General features: G+C 34.9%; 2 protein-coding genes across 2 annotated transcripts; both read right to left on the bottom strand.

The window, feature by feature from the left end:
- LOC121740334 (odorant receptor 4-like) lies at nt 1-8,486 on the bottom strand. The gene is made up of 9 exons (XM_042133004.1): nt 8,304-8,486; nt 7,451-7,580; nt 6,490-6,688; nt 5,894-6,016; nt 5,425-5,547; nt 4,726-4,825; nt 4,446-4,550; nt 2,272-2,427; nt 1-54 (listed from the first exon to the last, which is right to left on the bottom strand). The coding sequence occupies exons 1-9, from the start codon at nt 8,484-8,486 to the stop codon at nt 1-3; spliced, it is 1,173 nt and encodes a 390-aa protein (XP_041988938.1).
- Nucleotides 8,487-10,838: 2,352 nt separating this feature from the next.
- LOC121740440 (odorant receptor 94a-like) lies at nt 10,839-20,399 on the bottom strand. Its single transcript, XM_042133128.1, has 9 exons — nt 20,217-20,399; nt 19,236-19,365; nt 13,764-13,968; nt 13,447-13,569; nt 13,107-13,229; nt 12,847-12,946; nt 12,338-12,442; nt 11,393-11,548; nt 10,839-10,892 (listed from the first exon to the last, which is right to left on the bottom strand). The coding sequence occupies exons 1-9, from the start codon at nt 20,397-20,399 to the stop codon at nt 10,839-10,841; spliced, it is 1,179 nt and encodes a 392-aa protein (XP_041989062.1).
- Nucleotides 20,400-20,616: the final 217 nt, after the last annotated feature.

Raw genomic sequence — 20,616 nt, 5'->3', positions numbered from 1 at the left:
TTATTCATTAGTAGCTTTTAGCAGAGTAAAGAAAGAATACGAGCTTTTCATAATCTGCAACAATAACGTATTATTATAATAGTACATACCTAATATTATTTGAAAAAATTGATTATAATATTATGAGTATTTAGCCCGGGTCCGATGTACGTAAGAATTCTAATTCGTAAGAAGTAAGCGTATTGACCTATCGCTTACTTTTTACGTTTGTTTCATTCGCACATCAAAATTTAATAATATGGTCAACTTGGGGAAGATCGGCATTTATTTGAAGTTGGCTTTGAGCTGCCCCTATTAATTCTTTTGACGTAATGACTCTAGAAAGACGGTGTTCACAGTAGATGATAAAGTAATCTTTTATAAACCTAATACAATGTTAGATGTCCCCACGTATTAATTGTGTGGCAAATATTATAGTTAATAATATTTCAATGAAACATCTTGTAGACGGACTTTCCCAGTCTTTGGGGCCAGTTCGTCTAAAGGCGATTTTCGACATCGTATGTTCACTAAACAGACTAAAAACCAGATAGAGACATCTGTAAGTACGAGGTATTGAAGAAGAAACTATACTGTTACAAATTACAAGCTTAAAGCCTCATTTAGTGTTTATTGAGTAAAAGAATAATTGGGGCAAGTCCGGCATGTGTTTGGGTTCAGGGCTATCAATTTTTTTTGACATGGGTAATCCGTAATTTAAAATAAAACAACGTTATAAAATAACATATTTTTTTATAAAGTTATCAGCCCAAATCATAATAATTTTCGGTGGTGGAGGTCAGGTTTCGAGGGCACTTGTTTACCAGGCGACTTTATAAGCAATGCCATCTAGTAGGTTTGAAAAGGTTCTGACCTCCAAATTCCAATCAGATGTTGTCAACATCTGATTGGAGGTGAGAACGGCATATGACGGCCTTTCCTTAAGCAAGCTAGATGGACTTCCCCACTATTGTACTTTTAGGTAAGAAATATTTTGCAGGTGATAATAACCAAATTAAAGCGATTTTAACGAATTGAGCACCAGTAATAAGTAAAAGGATCACCAAATTACTTACGTGATCCAAGTAACTCCAAAAAATCCTTCGTATTGCCACTTTTTTTTTAATTTTTTGGCAGAGACTTACACTCCGAATACGAATACAAAACGGGAAAAAATTTGCAGATCGTTTTTTTTTTGTAACAGGTAGTTAGTAGCGACATGTTTGTTTCTTAGATCAAACTTTACACTGCAATACTGTTTTACCCAATGAGCCATGAAAGTAGTCGTTTAAATATGGAAGTTATTTTCGCTAGATGAACTTACCCCCCCAGACGGACTTCCCCAAGTAGACCTTAATTAAAAATTGGTTTAAGAGGAAAGGAAACAATATCCTCTCTGTCTTGCCTACTTATACATAGGTCTACCAGGATCTGATGGCAAAAAGTGAGAAAAGAAATTGACCGGTGTAATTGAAATAAAATATTTTAATCCTTTTTTAGGGTTCCGTACCCAAAGGGTAAAAACGGGACCCTATTACTGAGACTTCGATGTCTGTCCATCTGTCTGTCTGTCTGCAGGCTGTAACTCAAGAACCGCTATAGCTAGACTTCTGAATTTTTTATAGATTATGTATATCTACTGCCGCTATAACAGCAAATACTAAAAACAAAAAATAAAATTAATATTTTGGCCTTTTTTGCTCTAAATATAATAATGGCAACAAGTAGGTAGGTACTTTATTTTTTCTCAAATTCCTTATTTATATTATGTGTACTTTAATATATGATAATTATATTAAAATAAAATAAAAATTAAGGGGGGCTCCCATACAAAAAACACAAATTTTGGCCTAATTTTGCTCTATAATGGTACGGAACCCAACGTGCGCGAGTCCGATTCGCACTTGGCCGATTATTTTTCCTTATAACGGCTGGTTGTGTGTGTGAGACATGCAAAATATATATTAAAAATTTATCCAATGATCAAGGATATATTTTTTTTTAAATCTGCCATCCAAATTTGCCAAAACCTATGTGACCATGAAAATTATTACCTATTTTTGCTTGGAGGGCGGCAAATTGGGATTTTGCTCCCCCTTTCTATAACGTAGATCCGGGCCTGCCTGGTAGACCTATACTTTGGCAAACGAATTCGTAAGAAGTGTGTACTATGTAGGGTCAATATTCGTACCGACCTATCGCTTAGTTCTCACGTCTCTTTTATTCGCAAATGAAAATTTATACTTAGTTTAAAATTTTCCCTCTCTATGTTGCACTTGCCATAATACTCACTTTGACAAAGGTATCGTTAGACAACGGAATAATATTCCCAGCCATAGGCTGGATAGGGCGTTTGACTCTCTCCATCAGTATGATCATGTGTTTTCGATGGGTTACAGGTGTCTGCAGCCAGTCCATGCAATATATGTATTCCGTTAGGTTTTCACTCTGCAAACGACAAATCCATACAGAGCATACTAAAATACAGTGTGTTAGTGTATGAACAAAATCTATATATTAATACGTGAGCCAAAAACTTTGTATCCCTTTTGACGAATAACGGGGAAACGTAGGTGAATGAAATTTTGCACAGTTATAGTTTACATGGTGAAGGAGTGCATCGAGCTAATATTATTTTGAAATCAAGCCTTTACTCATATATTTTTAACCAATAGAGTAGCAATGTCTTACAAAAGATTCTCAGAAATGCGTAACCACTTTTTTGTTCAAAAGACAATGTCAAGTCATATATTCGATATGTCATTATGTATGTGAGATATGCCTGCAGGCATCTTCGAAGTGGCAACGCGTTGCTACCGTAAACTTCCAATCTAGTTACGTTAGTAACATAGAATATCATTGTTTTTAACAAATAAAACATTACACACACTATAACACACACACTAGGAAAAATGACAGATTTTTGATTGACAAGCCTATACATACGAATTATACTCTTTTATTTATGGTTGAAGTCTGTTGACAACAAGGTGACAAATTGAAATTAATGGATTATAGTTTTTTTATTGAATCTTAGCTACTAATATGCCGGCTCTTGATATAGGCGAACGCGTTGGCCAACGCGTCTGCAGACGCGTTGGCCCAATGTGTAGAACGGGCGTTCGCGCGTTGGCCGTAGGTATTTAGACGTTGGCCGACGCATCTGCGAGCTTGCCGCGCGGGTCGGAAATGTCGGCAAAAGATCAAAGGACATTTGTCGCAAGCTTCGCGCTCCATCCACACATAGGCCGCGCGATCAGTTTGCCCGGAGTTATAATTATGATAATTATTATAATATGTAATAATTTTTGTATGTAATAATTTAATAAATAATAAGTAGGTAATAAAATAATTACTTATATTATTTTAATATTATAAAATATTATGTAAAAGTGAGTTTATTTCTTTGTTTGTTACGTTTTCTCGCCTTTTATTTATTTATTTCGAGAATACCCTTTAAACTTTTTCTTGTCCACATTTACACAGTAATTATAAGCTGTCAATAAATATACAGCTGCAGCTGTTAGCGACTCAACATCCATTTTGAATCCGTCCGCACATTGGCGCGATCCAAAGCATACTGAACGACCTTCCTATGTGTGGATTACTCACAAACGCCGTTGCAAGCGCACTGCCAACGCGTCTGCAGACGCGTTGGCCAACGCGTTCGCCTATATCAAGAGCCGGCATTAGACAATGCTTACACGGCCAGTCTGAAAGTCAATATTTTTTACAAAATATAGATATTAGTCCTAATGTCGTTGAAACTAAGGTCGAATTTCGACCATTGGGCGATCTCTAGTAATTTTAATACTGTCTAAAATAATGTTCTATCTTCCATGTCTTATTCTCTCATACAAATAGCTAGCTACCTACTTGCGATGGTGTTTCACAAACGGCCCTGTATTCGCAAAGTGTGTGACTGAAAGCGTACCAGCCGAACCTTTGCGCCTGCAATTTTATAGTTTTTTCTCGTTTTTTATCGTCGTTTTTTCATACATCAATTAAATCGAGTCAAAAAAACGAAACGCCCTAGATATATTCTTTGTCTTTGATTCAGTACAAATATTATCTGAAAATTCCAAATAATTTGGACATAGTATGGCAATTTCGTTCGAAATTCGTGTGGCAATTTCGAAAAAAATCCCAAAGTTACCTCTTCTTTTAAGAGGTAACTTTGGGATTTTTTTCTATCGAGTGAAGTTCATGATATTGTGTAATGGAATATAAATTCCACTGTGTTAGATCCTTAACTAACACATATATTTTTTTTCAGAATTTAAATTACTATATTTTTATGTCTCCTGTCACTTTAAAATCTTGAAAATTGAAAATCGCCGACGGAACAAAAATTGAAAAATTTTTGTTCCGTCGGCGGAATTCGAACCCGCGACCCCCGGCTTGAGCTGCCACACACTCAACCAATTGAGCCACAGAGGTGAGGGACACAATAATAATACACTTACCTCAAAGGTTACCTCACCACCATAGAAACAGTAAATGAATAATTCCAATAGTATGCAAAACAAGTAGGACGTCATAGAAAAAAATTGTACAGAAGTAGGAGTCATCTGCAACGATAGAATGAGTTAGTTCAAATTTCTACAAAAAACCGTGCTTTAGATTAGTACCATCATAGACATTTGTATAGCTTTCCATATATCGACATTGTGACGATGGTAATAAGAGTCAAATTACGTCAAACGAAGCAAGATACTCGTAGTTATGGTGATAGTGTTAACTTACGTCAACTATTCTATACAGGGATGTGCAAATAATCCAGCCTCCCACCAAAAACAAATAAAAAATCGGTCCGCTGAAAATATCTTCTACAGTTTTTGCGAATCTAAAATAGAGGAAATGAGAGTGTGAATAACAGATTTCAGATAAATCTTAGACGAATCGAATGAGTGATATGGCTTCGGCGTATAGAAAAAAAAATATGCATAAGTAAAAATATAAATAAGTACTTATTACGATATTTTATGCAAAAGTCACAGATCTATTTTTATCACCCCCTACAATTAACAATAATAATAATAATTATTATGAAAGCATCCAGTAGGTAGTAGGTAGGTACGACAAGAAATTTGAAAACACGTCTTTTTTTGGAGAAACATGGATGAGGGTGACGAAATCACTTAAACACCATTTAATAATAATAATATTATAATAGTATCCATGGACGCTTCACACCACGTCAGTCTGGCCCCGTGGTAGGTTACGGGTACCAGACAACGGAAATATATTTACTTAATACTTTTATACTATACATATTATATTAAAGATTTTTATTATATGACGCACATTTAATACACATCCATGACTCAGGAGCTTTGGAAACTTTTTGTTCCCTCGGCGGGATTCTAACCCGCGACCCTCGGCTTGAGCTACCAACAGCCCACCAACTGAGCCACAGAGGTCGTGATTTAAGTTACAACTTACTTCATTATCTCGTTATGGTGATCAAGTATGGCCTTGAACCGTCTCATCAGTACTTGTTCGAAGGTAGTTCCAGAGGCCAAAGCCTCCTCTATACTTCTCTGCACTACGTTTTGTAGTTCAACTCTGAGGACACAGACAAGAAAATTACGTATACCTGCAGTAAATTCAACAATTTCAATAATCAATTTTGTTTTAATAATAGTTAAGTAAATATAGGCCCTGTCCACGATAGACGACTAGAAATAAATAAGTAATTAACTATATTGTAAGAAGGTAACTAGAAGCTATACTAAATTTAGCTGTTGACCTTTGACATAACAATATATGGCAAAATATCGTTTACAAACATGAGATAGCAGAATGGTCTTGCGCAAGTAAAAGATACAATTATTATTATTAGTGGTGACGGTCTGAATTTCTACGTGTTCGGCTACCGGGCTATAGATTATAATAAGCAATATTAACCCACCTTAAAATACGAATCTGCGTTTGACACTGAGCCAGTAGGAAAGCTATCAAAGCATCCATAGTGGTGTTCCCAAATGCCAGCGAAGATGTTGATATCCATACCACTATGGTTATTATGTAAAACCTATGTAACAACCAAACAACATTTTATAAAGAGAATTGTGAAACAAAAAACATAGTATCTTTAACATCACAATGCGATAGTCAAAAACACAAACAGAAGCATAGCTAGCGAATGAATTATACTAGAGGAGGCACTCGGACCTCTGGGGCGACCAACATCAAGAAAAAACGAAAAATCTTTCCATTTTTTAATAACAAGTGAATAAATGAAAAAAATCTATTTTCTTTGCGTAAATCGTGCGTTCGAATAATTACTGTTTAATTTTTAGCGTTTTTGTCGTTCGTGAGAAAACTTTACCCTTCCTGAGGGCCCCCAAAAATATCTATATACCCCACTAAGTCACGCTACATTTCTGGGCAGTGGGCACGATATTACTATGACATAATTGATAAGGCGTAGTAGGCTTGAAAATATCTACACAGCCAAAAGATGCCAACAAATCGTTCTGGACTTCAAATCATGAACAAACTTACGTCAGATCAGAGTTATACTGAAACGGCAGCCAAATCTCATACTCCACGGTTTCTCCTTGCACGTGACGTATAACAGGAATCACTACCCACAAGAAGCAAGTGAGTAGAGCCATTGCATTTATGATGCTGAGCAAAATGACGCTGTACCGAGCTGTTGTTAGCAGCTGCTTCTTATGTTCGCGTTGATTGTAGAGTTCACCTGATAAAATTTTGTTACGTTTTAGACTTGTGTATACTGTATAGATTATCTGGACTGGACTAAATTCTGCTTATTTTATTCCATTTATTTATTTTTATTTATTATTCGGAACAACAACAGCCATTATATCACTAACACTTGTATAGCTAATATTATACTGTAAACTATTACATAAGCATATTATATGTTAGGCATTAAAAGCTCTACTAACAATAGGAAATAGGGCCAATAACAGTTGTTCACCTATTACAACTTATAAAGATACTATAAAATCTTAATATTACAAACTTATGTAAGAAAATAAGTTAGTTGAGTTAAGTTACTTTTATTACATACTAGAGTGAGTCACCTACTTAAAAGGTAAACCTATTACAAGCTTATATTATAGGTAATATTACAATCTGAGTAGTACAAATTTATATAAATAAGTTACATTTTTTAACCTACTGAATTGAGTGACTAATAAGAACAAGTTACTATTGAAGTATAAGTTACCTTTACAATATAGATACAAGAAGACAATAATTGTATGTGCATAATATGTTAAGATAATATAACCGTAAAAAGTATTCCATGGATGTCACAATTATTACTCTTCACTATACGAGAGTGCGTTTCTACAGAACGAGCCGCAAAGGAAGGAGGAGTTATGCTTGGTCAGGCCGTACCCAACTGTGATCATTTAAGGTGGGGATAGGACCTTTATTAGTAGGCACAGTGTTTATTTAAGACTTGAGTTTATATGTTTTTTTTACGACCTACCTCTCAGGATGTCCAGTAGTTGTTCAACTTGATCCGCCTTCAGACTGAACACAATTTGTTTGTAGATAGAGTCGGTGTGCGACAGGAAGAGAAATAACGTCGCCATAACTTTGTCCATATCGTCTCGGGCCTTAAATCATACGGTTTGAACAAGACGAATAGTGTTTTCGATTGAAATATAACTGGACAGTGCTCGTGCCTTCTAATGGTTAGTATTCACTATCGGTATTACTCGATAGTTTTACTCCAAATCGAGTAAAAATTATCGCGTGGACCACAAAACTCACATGCTTGACTAAAGCTCAACGGCACGCGTCGAGTTAGTTCGAAGGAAATTAGATTTATTTAATTCCATCGAGCTGGCTCGATGCGAGCCTTCGAGCTGTGAGTTTTGCGGTCCACACCATAATTTTTACTCGATTTGGAGTAAAACTTTCGAGTAATACCGTATGTAAGTACTTAGCAATATTATGCATACTACTATGCGTCTCTGTCAAAATATTCTATCTGAACTAGTGCATTAGTTTTGAAAATTAATGTAGGTAAGAAATTAAACCCCCCTTATTTTACCCATATGAGAAGTTCTTGGGGTATCCTTACTACTACTTCTTACTAATAGCTTATTTGAAAAATTCTATAAAATTGTTTTTAAAGTATTATCTTACAATTCCTACAGTTTGTCTCAGAAAACTTAGTAATTAAATGCAATGTTTTCCAAGTTTTTTTTGCACTATTATCAATCTACCATTAGCTTCTAGATCAACCTACTCTACAAATTGTAAGAACTGTAGAGCACAATAATTAGTCCTTTCTTTTTATGAAAAAAAAAACACTAAAATATTAAATATTATACCTCTAATATCTTTAAAGCCTGTAAGACTGTATACCCGCATATCCAAATTAAACCTATGCGCATATAAATCTTATGCAGATATTTGTACAATGTCGGTGATCTAGGATCTATCTGATAATAGCCAACTAATCTCAAATTTTTCAAATGTGGAGCTACACTTTGATATGCAAAATTCGATTCCATATTCAAATTAATTTTAGAAACTTCTTGTTTTTCAAGTCGTTGACTTTCAAGTTTGGTATTCTTTTTACGAATGGTGTGAAATTAATTCTAACAAGGTGTGAAATAACACCGAAACCTATACTTACGATTGCTGTAGCATAAAATTATGTTCCTGTCAGCTGTCGTGGATAATTAGTCATTATGTGTATCTGTATACTCATGATTTATACATAAATTATAATTTTACACTCAGTTTAAGACTACAAACTCTTGTACAGAAAACAAATTACAGGTACTTTTATTTCATAAAACATTTTAAACCAGCTTGTAGCATGCTGGCTTAAAAAGGTACGCCAGTCGTAGCTACATTGTTTTTTTTCTTCTTGCGAATTTATTAATAAATTATATAATTATATGTTTGCTTTTTAACCGACTTTCAAAAAGGAGGAGGTTATATGTTCGGCTATGGATATTTTTATTTTTTAAATTTTTTTATGTCATATACTTAGTCAAACTTGAACCTGGACGTTTTCCGAAACAAAGGATTGGTGCTCTTAATTTCATAACAACTTCTAAATACTTATAACTATACAGTTAGATGAACTCTGTTGCGCAAAAAATTGTTTATTGCGCGGGGACCGTACATTTTTCCGGGATAAAAATTATCCTATGTCCTTTCTCGCGACTCATATTATTAGATCGATAAACACTCGCTCTACTAGAGAAATTACAAAAGTGACGTCTTGCGACTCATGCGCGCAGCAGCCGTAGCCCATAACGTCATAGTTATCAGGAGTCTCGCTGGTTTTCTGTGAGGCCGAGGTATGAAATTAGCTGAGCTGGCAATTTTTTTTTCATTTTATTTAAAATAGTGCTGAAGCTAGCGTATTTATTCTCCTTGATTCATAAAGTCATTATGTATGTCTAAACCTATTATTAAAGTTGTTTTGTATTGGCATATTATGTGATATGTCACAACAACCTATGTTATTAGGTTTATGAATATCTAAAAACTTGGCTTTGACAATTTGATTAGTAGTAAGCAATAAAATATGTAGTACTAGTACCCAGTGTCTGAGTTTTTTTAACCGGAATTTATCTTTTTAACCCTCGACAAAAAGAGGGGTGTTATAAGTTTGACGTGTCTGTCTGTCTGTATGTTTGTCTGTGTGTGTATCTGTCCGTGGCATCGTAGCATCAAACGGGTGGACCGATTTTGATCTAGTTTTTTTGGTTTAAAGCTGACTTCATCGATAGTGTTCTTAGTTATAGTTCATCATCATCAGCCTGCTCAGTGCTGAAAAATCTCGGTTTATCTGGTTCGTGAAAGACCGTTAGCAACTTGCAGTCGTTTGACGAGTTTTATATTTTGCATTCTGGTTCGTGATATTTATGAATTACATTTTTTTTATAAAAATAAGGGGGCAAACGAGCAAACGGGTCACCTGATGGAAAGCAACTTCCGTCGCCCATGGACACTCGCAGCATCAGAAGAGCTGCAGGTGCGTTGCCGGCCTTTTGAGAGGGAATATGGTAATAGGGGAGGGTAGGGAAGGGAAGGGAAGGGAATAGAAGGGAATAGGGGAGGGTAGGGAAGGGAATAGGGTAGGGAGAGAGAGAGAGAGTTTAAAAAAAGTAAAGTTCCTATGAAGAGGCAATGTCATGGTCTAATACCTCAAAGATACATAGGAAAATATAGTAACCAATCAGAATAAGTGTTGGCCAGTAAGCAAAAATTAAGCCAATCGGAGTTAAGAATGTACAATGTTACTAAAGCAACTCTCGTTTTCCCAAAAAACCTAACTTTTTTTAGAAAAATTGAAAAATATAAACAGCATTATCTAATTAACCGTGTTTTTGCGAAATCCCTAGAATTTTCGCGATACTTCGATTTGTCAAATAATCCTACGACATATATAATCTTCAGAGAAAGACTACCGAAAACACATCAAAAAATGTAAATTGTCAATACGAAAAAATGTGACATAGAAAAGTTAGTAAAATTCAAAACCAGTAAAAAGTATTGGCTCTGGTTTGTCCATGAGTGGTCTAGGTCAGGTCTGGTCTGTGATCATGAGCATGAGCATGAGCATGAGCATGAGCATGAGCATGAGCTGCTCATCGACGAATACTTTTTACATGTTTGACAGGAAACAGACTGGATTGCATCAATAATACTTTTTACATGTATTATTGATGCATTTATAATATAGGAGAATTAAAGTAAACAACAATTGAAAATTGTAATTAAAACTTTTAATATTGTATTATAGGATTTATTAAACAGAAACAAAGAGCTACAGTGCTGCCTAATATAATACGAGTAGTTTATACTTATTGCAATTAATTTCATGGAGAAAAAATCTAAATTCTCTATTCGTTTGTAGCCTTTAGCAGTGCGAAAAAAGAATACGAACTTTTTACTACCTGAAAAATAACAATAATAATTTAAACATTAATTTTATTACTTAAAAAAACTTGCCAAAATGTTTATGATTGTATATCAAGATTTATTACACAATCATAATATTATAATGATTATTTTTCCGACCCAAATATCGACCAATAGAATTGCACCATTCGACGTCACGTGGTACAATCTACATGGTATTATACTGATAATTTTTTGAAAATTTTCTCTGGTAGTTGCTATATATAAAAAACAAATTCTTATTCTATTGGCCGACATTTGGGACGGAAAAATAATCCCCCGAATACCACACGAGCTTCAAAATTATCTCGCATTTCCCTCAAGGTTCCCTGCAAACAAATAAAGTCGTCAAGTTTTTCAGGAAAAATCACTCGCGCTTCGCGCTCGTGATTTTTTAACCTGAAAAACTTGACTCCTTCATTTGTTTGCAACGAACCTATCGGGAAATACCCGATAATTTTGAAGCTCTTGTGGTATTATAAGTGAAAATACGCACTTTTACAAATGTGACATTTGATAGAGGTATGAGATTCCCAGCAATGGGTACTATAGGACGTTTCACCCTTTCCATCAATATGATTATTTTCTTTCTATCCAATGGCGAAATTTCGAGCCAGTCCATAAAATACACAGCGTTCGTTAACATGTCGCTCTAAAACATTACATAAGTTACTGTTACAGTGTTAAATTCTTGCAAGAATCAAAGTTGTCTGGATGAAACTGCTATTGGTAGAATTGGAGAAATTGATTTATATGTAGACCTCCGTTATTTGGTCGGGTTAATGTAATAAAATGAATGTTTATTGCAATCCGTTGGCTGGGCTGGACATAATCTGGCCAGATCATGTAATCTATACATATTATGAAACAAAGTCGCTTTTTTTTCCTCATGTCCCTTTTTTCCCTTTCATCTTTAAAACTACGCAACGAATTTTGATAATTCTTTCAGTGTTAGATAGCCCATTTATCGAGGAAGGCTATAGACTATATTTTATCACGCTAAGACTTATACGAGCGAAGAAATAGAGGAAAATGTGGAAAAAAACGGGGAAAATTATTTGAAAGAGCTAACTTGTACGCGCTAATCTCAGGAACTACAGATCCGATTTAAAAAATTATTTCAGTGTTTAATAGCTCATTTATTGAGGGAGGCTACATATATACAACAGGCTATATTTTATCACGTTAATATTAATAGGAGAATGTGGAAAAACCGGGGGAAATTATTTGAAAGGGCTTATCTCGCGGACTACTGGAGCAATTCTTATGTTATTTGGCACAAATATAAAGTAGACCACGTGAAGGATCATAGGCTATCGATTTTAATCATTTTTTTAGTGGCTATATATTTTATACCCATGCGACGTCGGGGCGGGTCGCTAGTTCTCTGTATATAAATAATTTTTTCTGATAGTACCAAGCATTGCAAGCAATGAAATACCTCATTAGTCAGCTCACTTCCGTAGTAACAGTATACAAATATTTCAGTAAGTATGCAGAACATGTAGGTAGTCATCGATACGAATTCCACTGAGGCAGGATTAAGCTGAAAATGTTCTTATTTGTTACTTAAAAAACGGATAAAGTACACCAACATATTATTATTGAAATATGAGATATAATAATATTAAAGGAGGATAAGGGTCAACTCAGACCGCAATACGACGCGTAGATGCATTTCTAAAGTTGTTTTCAAGGGGTATTAAGGGACATGTAAATTGTATGACGTCTTACGCAATTGAAGCCTGTTGTGGTCTGAATTGACCCTTGGGATCAATTATAATAATTAGGAAGTATTTTAATTATAATTATCAGATTAAAATGCTTTTAGCATACGAACTATTGGAGTTGCTTCTGACACAATATTTTTTTTCAGGCAGTCGCTATCGTATGATGCTATACGAGTATTATGTTCTGACAGCATTTTCATTGTTGTTTTAGTATACTTACATCAGCCATTTTGTAAACGGATGTACAAATAATCCAACCTCCGACTAAGAACTGATAAAATATAGCTCCTCCGTATATTTCTTGAACAACGTTTACAAAACTGAAATGTAATAATGTTCCAATCACAATACTATATTTTGTGATATTAAGTAGTTCGTGTGAGATGGAAGTTTCAGAGAGCAAAATATTTTTAATTACAAGAATTCGCCATCTTGTTTTTTAATAAAAAAAATATTTTGATATTAAGTTAATATGCTTACTCTAGTATTTTCCAATGATGAAGCACTAGCATCTCAAAGCGTTGTTTTAGTGCTTCCTCAAAAGGCTCGTCTGATTCTTGTGCTAAATCTTTACTTCTCTTTACCAAATTAGTTAATTCAAACCTGGGAAAAAATGTTTTCTATTTAATCGTTTTATAACTTTTATAGGTATTAAGTACATAAAATAATATAATAATTATTATTTGTGTACTACACTGATTTTGATGTCAGTTTTATTGAAACCTAGTAAGCAAAGCAGAAAGTAAAAGTAGAGTCTAAATAATATATTTTGGGCCAGTCAACCCTAAAAGTACTTGTTTCGGTGTGAATAGTCATTCACCTTAAAATTTGTATTTGTATTTTGCATTGAGCCAACAGGACGGCTATGAATATGTCCATGGTCGTGTTACCGAAGGCCTGCCACGATTCTGTGACCCAAACGTAAATTGCTGTAAAATAAAAACTGAAAATGATCAGAAGAGTTTTAATATATTTTAGGCTAAAATTTTAGGCTTTAATCTTTTAGATCCTACTTTTCACTAACACTAAAATTAGATTTTAAACAATCTCGGGAGACGGGGTGAAAAAAGCATTAAAATATCCGTAAAAAATATGCTTGAGTAAACAATGCTGCGTAGTTACTTTAACAATACTTACTGTGGATCCCTGTTATAATCATAAGGAACCCAGAAAGAGAATTCAATAGTTCTGGACTGAATATGTCCAATTACTGGGAGCAACATCCACAAGAAACATGTCATAAGAGCCATGCCATTGTCTACGCGAAGAAGCAGTGATCCAATGCGCCTCAGGGGTTGAAAATACATTCTGTGCTCAGGTTGACCCTGATTGTAGATCGGACCTAAATGAGTAAATTAAGAAGTTTTAAGGTTGTTGGTGAAACTTATTATGTAACTAGATGACGCCCGCGACTCCGTTGCGCTAAAATTCGATTATCGCGTACATTTTTCCGGGTTAAAAAGCATCCTATGTCCTTTCCCGGGTTACAAAGCATCACCATACCAAATTTCAGCAAAATCGGTTCCGCGGGTTGGGCGTGAAGAGGTAACAGATAAACAGACATACAGACAGGCACACTTTTACATGTATATTGTATAATATTACATTGAATTTGGCTGATAAACGACGAAGGCCGATCGTGTAAAGTTGGAGTTTGGACTGAGGCAGGCCGACCTAGCCGGAATTATAAGGGGTGTTACAAAACTTAGTGATAATACTTTAGGGTATTTAGTACTTTAAGGGCCTGTTTCACCACTTCCTGATAAGGCTAGTCACCAATTAACTTGACAGATCAAGTATGGAGAATCTGTCAAAAAAGTTGTGAATAGCCTATTATAACTCAATATGGACAAAATGGCGCTTCAGCGACTTTTCCTTTCCAGTGTCGATGTATTCTTCTAAAACTCTTTATAAATTGAGAGGCTTATCGAATCCGATAGGACTGATTGCGAGCTGACCTACCCGGGTTTGTGTACACACGGGACTATACGGTGCAACAAAACTAAGTGACAATACCTTGGGTGTGGGTATGGGTTCTCTACATAAAGTTCACTGTGAAAGTAGCAGCGCTGGAAGAGTAACATTTGTTAAACTTTGGATGGAAAAATTCATGACGCTCGGGCGCTTGCCCACACAAATCACAAAATAGATATTACATACAAAACCCTAGGGCCTGTTTCAGCATTTTCTGATAAAGTGCCTTATTAGGCACTTTATCAGAAAATGCTGAATCTTCTGATTACAAATATATATATATATATATATATATATATATATATATATATATATATATATATATATATATATATATATATATATATATATATATATATATATATATATATATATATATATATTTGTAATCAGAAGATTTTTCTGCGTCGAATGATCGGGGTTTCAAAGCAATCACAGTAATTTTGTGGTCAGTTAGCAAAATGAAAATTGGCATTATTTTATAAATCTTTTCACTGAACGACGCTCAAAACGGTCTTTTTTACACCTATGTCGCTTAAGTTATTTTTCCATTACTTATTTGGAGCATGAATAACACTTAAGCGATTATTCCACTAGCTCGTATTGTTTACTATGGCGCATCAGCAATTTTTGCTTTCTCTCAAAAGTTAAGCTATGGGGGTTAAGCGAAAAGGTCCTCTGGTTATTTCAATAAAGATATTGTTAAGTCAAAAGTGTCTACTGATAAGAGGAAAATGCTGCGTTTTAATCATTTTTACCTGTATTTTTTTAGTTTCTGTGTGACTATAGCGAAAATAATGCTAAATTCAAGACTTTATAAATGGATTTCAGACATTGATTACTGTATCACCCAAGTAACAAAGTTCTCCTAAAGTGCACAGTTTATAGGCTTGCACCACTAGTAACTCTCTCTTAGTGGTTCCAGGTTTTACTACCAAGCTTACAACAGGTTACACGGAGTTCGTTTGGGTTTGTTATAGTAGACGTTCTTATAAGTTGATTTATAGTCGTGTATAGAACGAGATTATAGGCACAGTACAGGCTAAGATGGCCTATACAAGTGTTTCAAAGGTGTAAATATACTTGAAAAAACTTGCTCCAGTAAGTTACACTTGTAATAGACTACAAGAAATAATTATAAATCCGCTATAAGGTCATACGCCAGTAATAGTAATGTATAGAACGAAATGCACTTAGTACCATTTGACCTTGTTACTTGACCTCATAGTGGTGTATAAGTCAACTTTATGTGCCAATTATAAGTGAATTAGTTGTGCAGTGGTTTCTTCCCAGAGTGACTGTACTTGGTATTATAATTGTGGGCACTCGAATGCTGTTATAGTCTTAATTTCTATATAAAGGTTTCTTGAATACTATAAGTGTCCAAAGTATTCTTCGTGAAGTCCATCTAAGCTTTTAAAAAATTATCGCACCTTCACGGCCATTTTGAATGCTGTTAGGACTAATATTATTTTTAAACACATTTTAGTAAATACGCCGTGTTCAATGGGCGAACAAAAATTGAGATGTTAAACACAAGACGTGTTACGATGTACTTCATCGGAAATAATTACGCGTTTACCGTTCAAACATGTATCTTATATCTTTAAACGAGCAATTCTTGTATATAAATATATAATTGGAATCTCGGAATCGGCTCCAACGATTCTCATGAAATTTAGTATATAGGGGGTTTCGGGGGCGATAAATCGATCTAGCTAGGAATCATTTTTAGAAAATGTCATTTTCATCGAATACCGAGCAAAGCTCGATCAAATAGCTAGTGCACGTATAATATGACGTGCGAAATACTTTTTATTTATTTGTTTATTTAATATTAGAAAACCAACAGCTTAGAATTTTACTTAAATAGGTAAAGAATAGAAAAAACAAAAAGCCAATGACAGTTTTTAAACATTAGCAATAAGGCAGTGAATAAAAAGCAAACGTGATTTTTTTAACACTTACAAACAAAAATCTGTGTAATTTAAAGCTTAAATAACGATATAAACCAAATTTTTAGAGGAAGTTAAGGTTAAATTACAAAGAGCATGATGCTTAAGAAAATATAATATGATTTACAAATCAAAAGAGTTAAGGTTGAGTTTATTTCTCGCATTCTTGGTCCGGAATGTATGAGGATCAAAATATATTTTTTACAAATATTGTTAAACTTCTCTATCCTTGGTTGTTCACTAGAAAGCCTGGAGATGGCCTTAGTTAATAAAATCTTTTTTTATCTTCTCCGATAGTCAAGCTGCACTTAAAGCACTGATTGCCGCAGAAGTCTCGTCCAAATTAGTTCTGGAATGCATTGAGACGTTAAACGTGCTGGGAAGGAACAACAACATCCGCCTAGTATGGTTCCTGGGCCACAGTAACGTCCCCGGCAATGAAACCGCTGACGAACTGGCTAGGCTTGGGGCTGAGAGTTTCATATATGGCTAGAACCAGTCTGTGGTCTCAAAGCAAGTGCTCGAGGAATGGGGTCACAGACTAGTTCCCGAACCGGTGGTAGGCATCTGTGTAGCCCCGACGCGCGACGTTCAGAGAATATAAAAAAAAAATATTCTGAATAAAAAAATTTGAGTTTGAGTTTGAGTTTTATGCAGGAAGCAATGGGCCGAGACCCCTGGCCTTGAACATTCCAAGGCACTCATTCCTGGCTTCAACAAGAAACTATCAAAAGTAGTGCTCACCTTGGGTAGGAACCAATTAAGAATCCTTACCAGAAGCCTAACTGGACACTGCAAGCTCAACAAACGTGGGAGAGTCATGCTTCGGCACGAATGGGCCGGCTCGACCGGAGAAATACCGCGTTCTCACAGAAAACCGGCGTGAAACAGCGCTTGCGCTGTATTTCGCCGAGTGAGTGAGTTTACCGGAGGCCCAATCCCCTACCCTATTCCCTTCCCTACCCTCCTCTATTCCTTTCCCTTCCCTAAACTCCCCTATTACCCTATTCCCTCTTAAAAGGTCGGCAACGCACCTGCAGCTCTTCTGATGCTGCGAGTGTCCATGGGCGACGGAAGTTGCTTTCCATCAGGTGACCCGTTTGCTCGTTTGCCCCCTTATTTCATAAAAAAAAACACCTAAACAGAATGGGTATTTGTAACATAACGACTTGCAGATTCTGTGAGGAGGAGGATGAAACACCTGTTCACCTTCTCCTCGACTGTCCTACTCTACTACAGAGCAGGAACGAACCTTGGTCACCATGAATACTTATCCACAGAGGAAATTCGTGGTACAAACCCCAACCATATCGTTCAATTTATGAGCAGTATTGGGTTGGGGATGATACTCTAGTGCGAAGGAGTCACAATACATCCTCATAGGTCGCAGTGACGTCAGGGTTATAGCGACCTGCCTTCTTTTAAAAAAAATGCTAAACTTACTTACTTTTTAATACATTTCATAAAATAAATATGTCTGTCTGTCTGCTACCTCTTCACGCTTAAACGGCTGAACAGATTTTGCTAAAATTCGGCATGGAGATACCTTGAATTCCAGAAAAGGACATATTATTATAGTCTTAATCCTGGAAAAATGTACGGTTCCGGCGCAATAAACAAATTATGGCGCACCGTAGTTGCGGGCGTCCTCTAGTCTATACGAATAACATAAAAAATAGAGGAAAACTTTGTATTTTTGTGTCTGTATTTTTGTAACGAATTAAATCAAAAACTACAAAACCGACTTAAAAGTTATTTCACCATTAGATTGCTTCATTATCCCTGAGTAATAAATTATATAAGGTATAACCACGTGTTTTTTTACTTTTTGAGAAAATAATTACCAAAGGACTAGAAAGGAAGAAAGACAATCTTGGAGATAACAGAGAAGGAATCAAGTACTTCTTCTAAACCATCTTCACCTGCAAGGATAAGTAAAGGCCTATGAAGAGTCAATTGACGAGATTTTTGGTAATGCTAAAATATTGTCACTGGAAACATCTGTGAATAAATCATTTACTCCTTCAAAACCATCGTAAGCCTAAGCATATTACGAAAGCACTGTTAACGAATCAGTTGACGAGAAATGTGTTGATGACGACAAGACTAAAACAGGAAATTATGCGTCAAAAATTTCATTTCTTTTCAGGTCGCTAAGAAAAGAAACTGTTATTTAATTGAATTGCTTGTATTTAAGTATTCGATTACTACATTTTAAAATATCTTAAAATAGCTATCTTAACCTTAATTAGTTTATTTTGGACGTTAAGAATAAAGTACCAGCTGATAAGAGACAATAATGGATGGTAAGCAAAAATCTCTGTTAAGAAATATATAAAGTGATGGTAGTTCAGCAAAAATGAACTTTTCTTTTTTGGAGGTTAGCGACTTTTCCAGGCTCTAAATTTTTAAAGTTAGTACTGATATTCGCTGAAGCGCCACTTACCTTCCAAACTAATGCGATATTAGATTGGGTATTAGCTTCAAAAAATGATAAAAAAATCATCCATCCAATAGGTTTTGGAATTTCCAAAATCGGTCAATAGATTGTAAAGATATGAATTTTTTTCCAAAAATTAAAACTTTAAAACGCTCTCTCCTAAAGTTGCCTATATGGAGGTTAGCGACTTTTCCTTTCCAGTGTCGAGTCATGTACAATATCTTTAGAAGTTTATGATACCTCTCATTGTATCTAAAAGCCCCTCTATTTTGTCTTCTTTCAACCAAAACACAGCTTGTTTGTAGATAGAGTCTGTGTGTGTAAGGAAAAGAAATAAAACGTTTATCATCTTTTCTCTGTCATCTTGAACCTGAAAATATTTAGATAGATTATCATTTTTAAGAATTAATAATTGGTAATGTAACTTTATGTAGTCGGCAACTTTGTTCGCAAATAAATTTATTGATAGCAACACACATTTTTTAACCGACTTCCAAAAAACGAGGAGGTTATGTTTGGCTGGCTTTTTTTTTTCACGAAAATAACTATTTTGTGTCTTATAAGTTATAACAGAACTCAAAATATCTCCAATCTGAACTGCGTCAAGATACTGTACGTAAGGACGCTATCACAAAAATTATGACAAAAATTAGCAGGTCAGTACGAATATCGACGTTAAGGACATTAAAATAACATTTAATATCAGCGCGCCTTGTACAGTGGCGGTTACAACGCTCGCCGCTTTCTTGATAGGGCGAAAATGTATGAAGAAATTTGAGAGCGTTTCTTATTTTTCTTATAAATGGAAATGTTATTTTTTTTTATTTAAAATATTTAGATATTCGTATAGGGGACTAAATAAGCAATAATTTTTATGTATATATATATATATATTTTCCTTAGCTCAGTGTATTTAGCTATAATGGTACCTAATCAAACCCATTTTTTTAATCTTTTGCGATTATTGTGATGGTTAAAACGTATTTATGAGAAAATTTTGTATGCAGCTATATATTTTTATGGTGTAGACGTGGAGATGAATATATTATTATCTTTCATTTGAAACCAAAATATCCTCGCAGTGTGACTCCTAATTCTTTAAAATGGTACCTGAAAATCGCTGATATTTGTGAAAAAATGTGATAGCGTCCTTAAACGTCCAAAGCTAACATATTAATAAGCTGCACTTACTACTAATTATATTTTGAGATACAAACTTACGTTAAAAATATGAACGGCTTCCTGAATCGCAAAAACAGTGATCAATATTAAGCTGAAGCGCATGTAAATTTTATGCAAAATATTGAAATATTTGGGAGTATTAGGATCCAGCTGATAGTAACCACAAAAGCGTAAGTGTTTCAATTGTGGAGTTATACAGTCGAAAGCGTACTTTTCTTCCATATCTATATATTGCCTAAAGATACTATGACTTGAAATTTAGGAAATGTAGTAGCTATTCAAAAATCACTTTGTGTTTGCAGTGATATGTGTAGTATATTAAATAATTTAAAATAAATAAAGTAATTTGTATAGCGACTAGCTATGACAAGTGGTAAACAAGTATAAATCAACTAGAAAGGGTTTTAACGTACTTTATAATGCCTATGTTTGTTAAGTT

Source organism: Aricia agestis, chromosome 3, assembly GCF_905147365.1.
Source record: "Aricia agestis chromosome 3, ilAriAges1.1, whole genome shotgun sequence".
Classification (NCBI taxonomy): Eukaryota; Metazoa; Arthropoda; class Insecta; order Lepidoptera; family Lycaenidae; genus Aricia; species Aricia agestis.
Note: the sequence above shows the minus strand (reverse complement) of the source record. Positions and strands in the feature narration are given on the sequence as shown.

Bases quoted from the DNA above. Each gene is read 5' to 3' on its own strand.
- LOC121740334 (XM_042133004.1), bottom strand. From the start codon at position 8,486: ATGGAATCGAATTTTGCATATCAAAGTGTAGCTCCACATTTGAAAAAT. The intron at 6,017-6,489 runs GTAAGTTTGTTC...GTTGTTACATAG, and splicing joins CAGTATAACTCTGATCTGAC to GTTTTACATAATAACCATAG. The intron at 4,826-5,424 runs GTAAGTTGTAAC...CCTCTATTTTAG, and splicing joins CACCATAACGAGATAATGAA to ATTCGCAAAAACTGTAGAAG.
- LOC121740440 (XM_042133128.1), bottom strand. From the start codon at position 20,399: ATGGAAGAAAAGTACGCTTTCGACTGTATAACTCCACAATTGAAACAC. The intron at 12,443-12,846 runs GTAAGTATACTA...GAACATTTTCAG, and splicing joins CCGTTTACAAAATGGCTGAT to CTTAATCCTGCCTCAGTGGA. The intron at 10,893-11,392 runs GTGCGTATTTTC...GTTATTTTTCAG, and splicing joins CAAATGTCACATTTGTAAAA to GTAGTAAAAAGTTCGTATTC.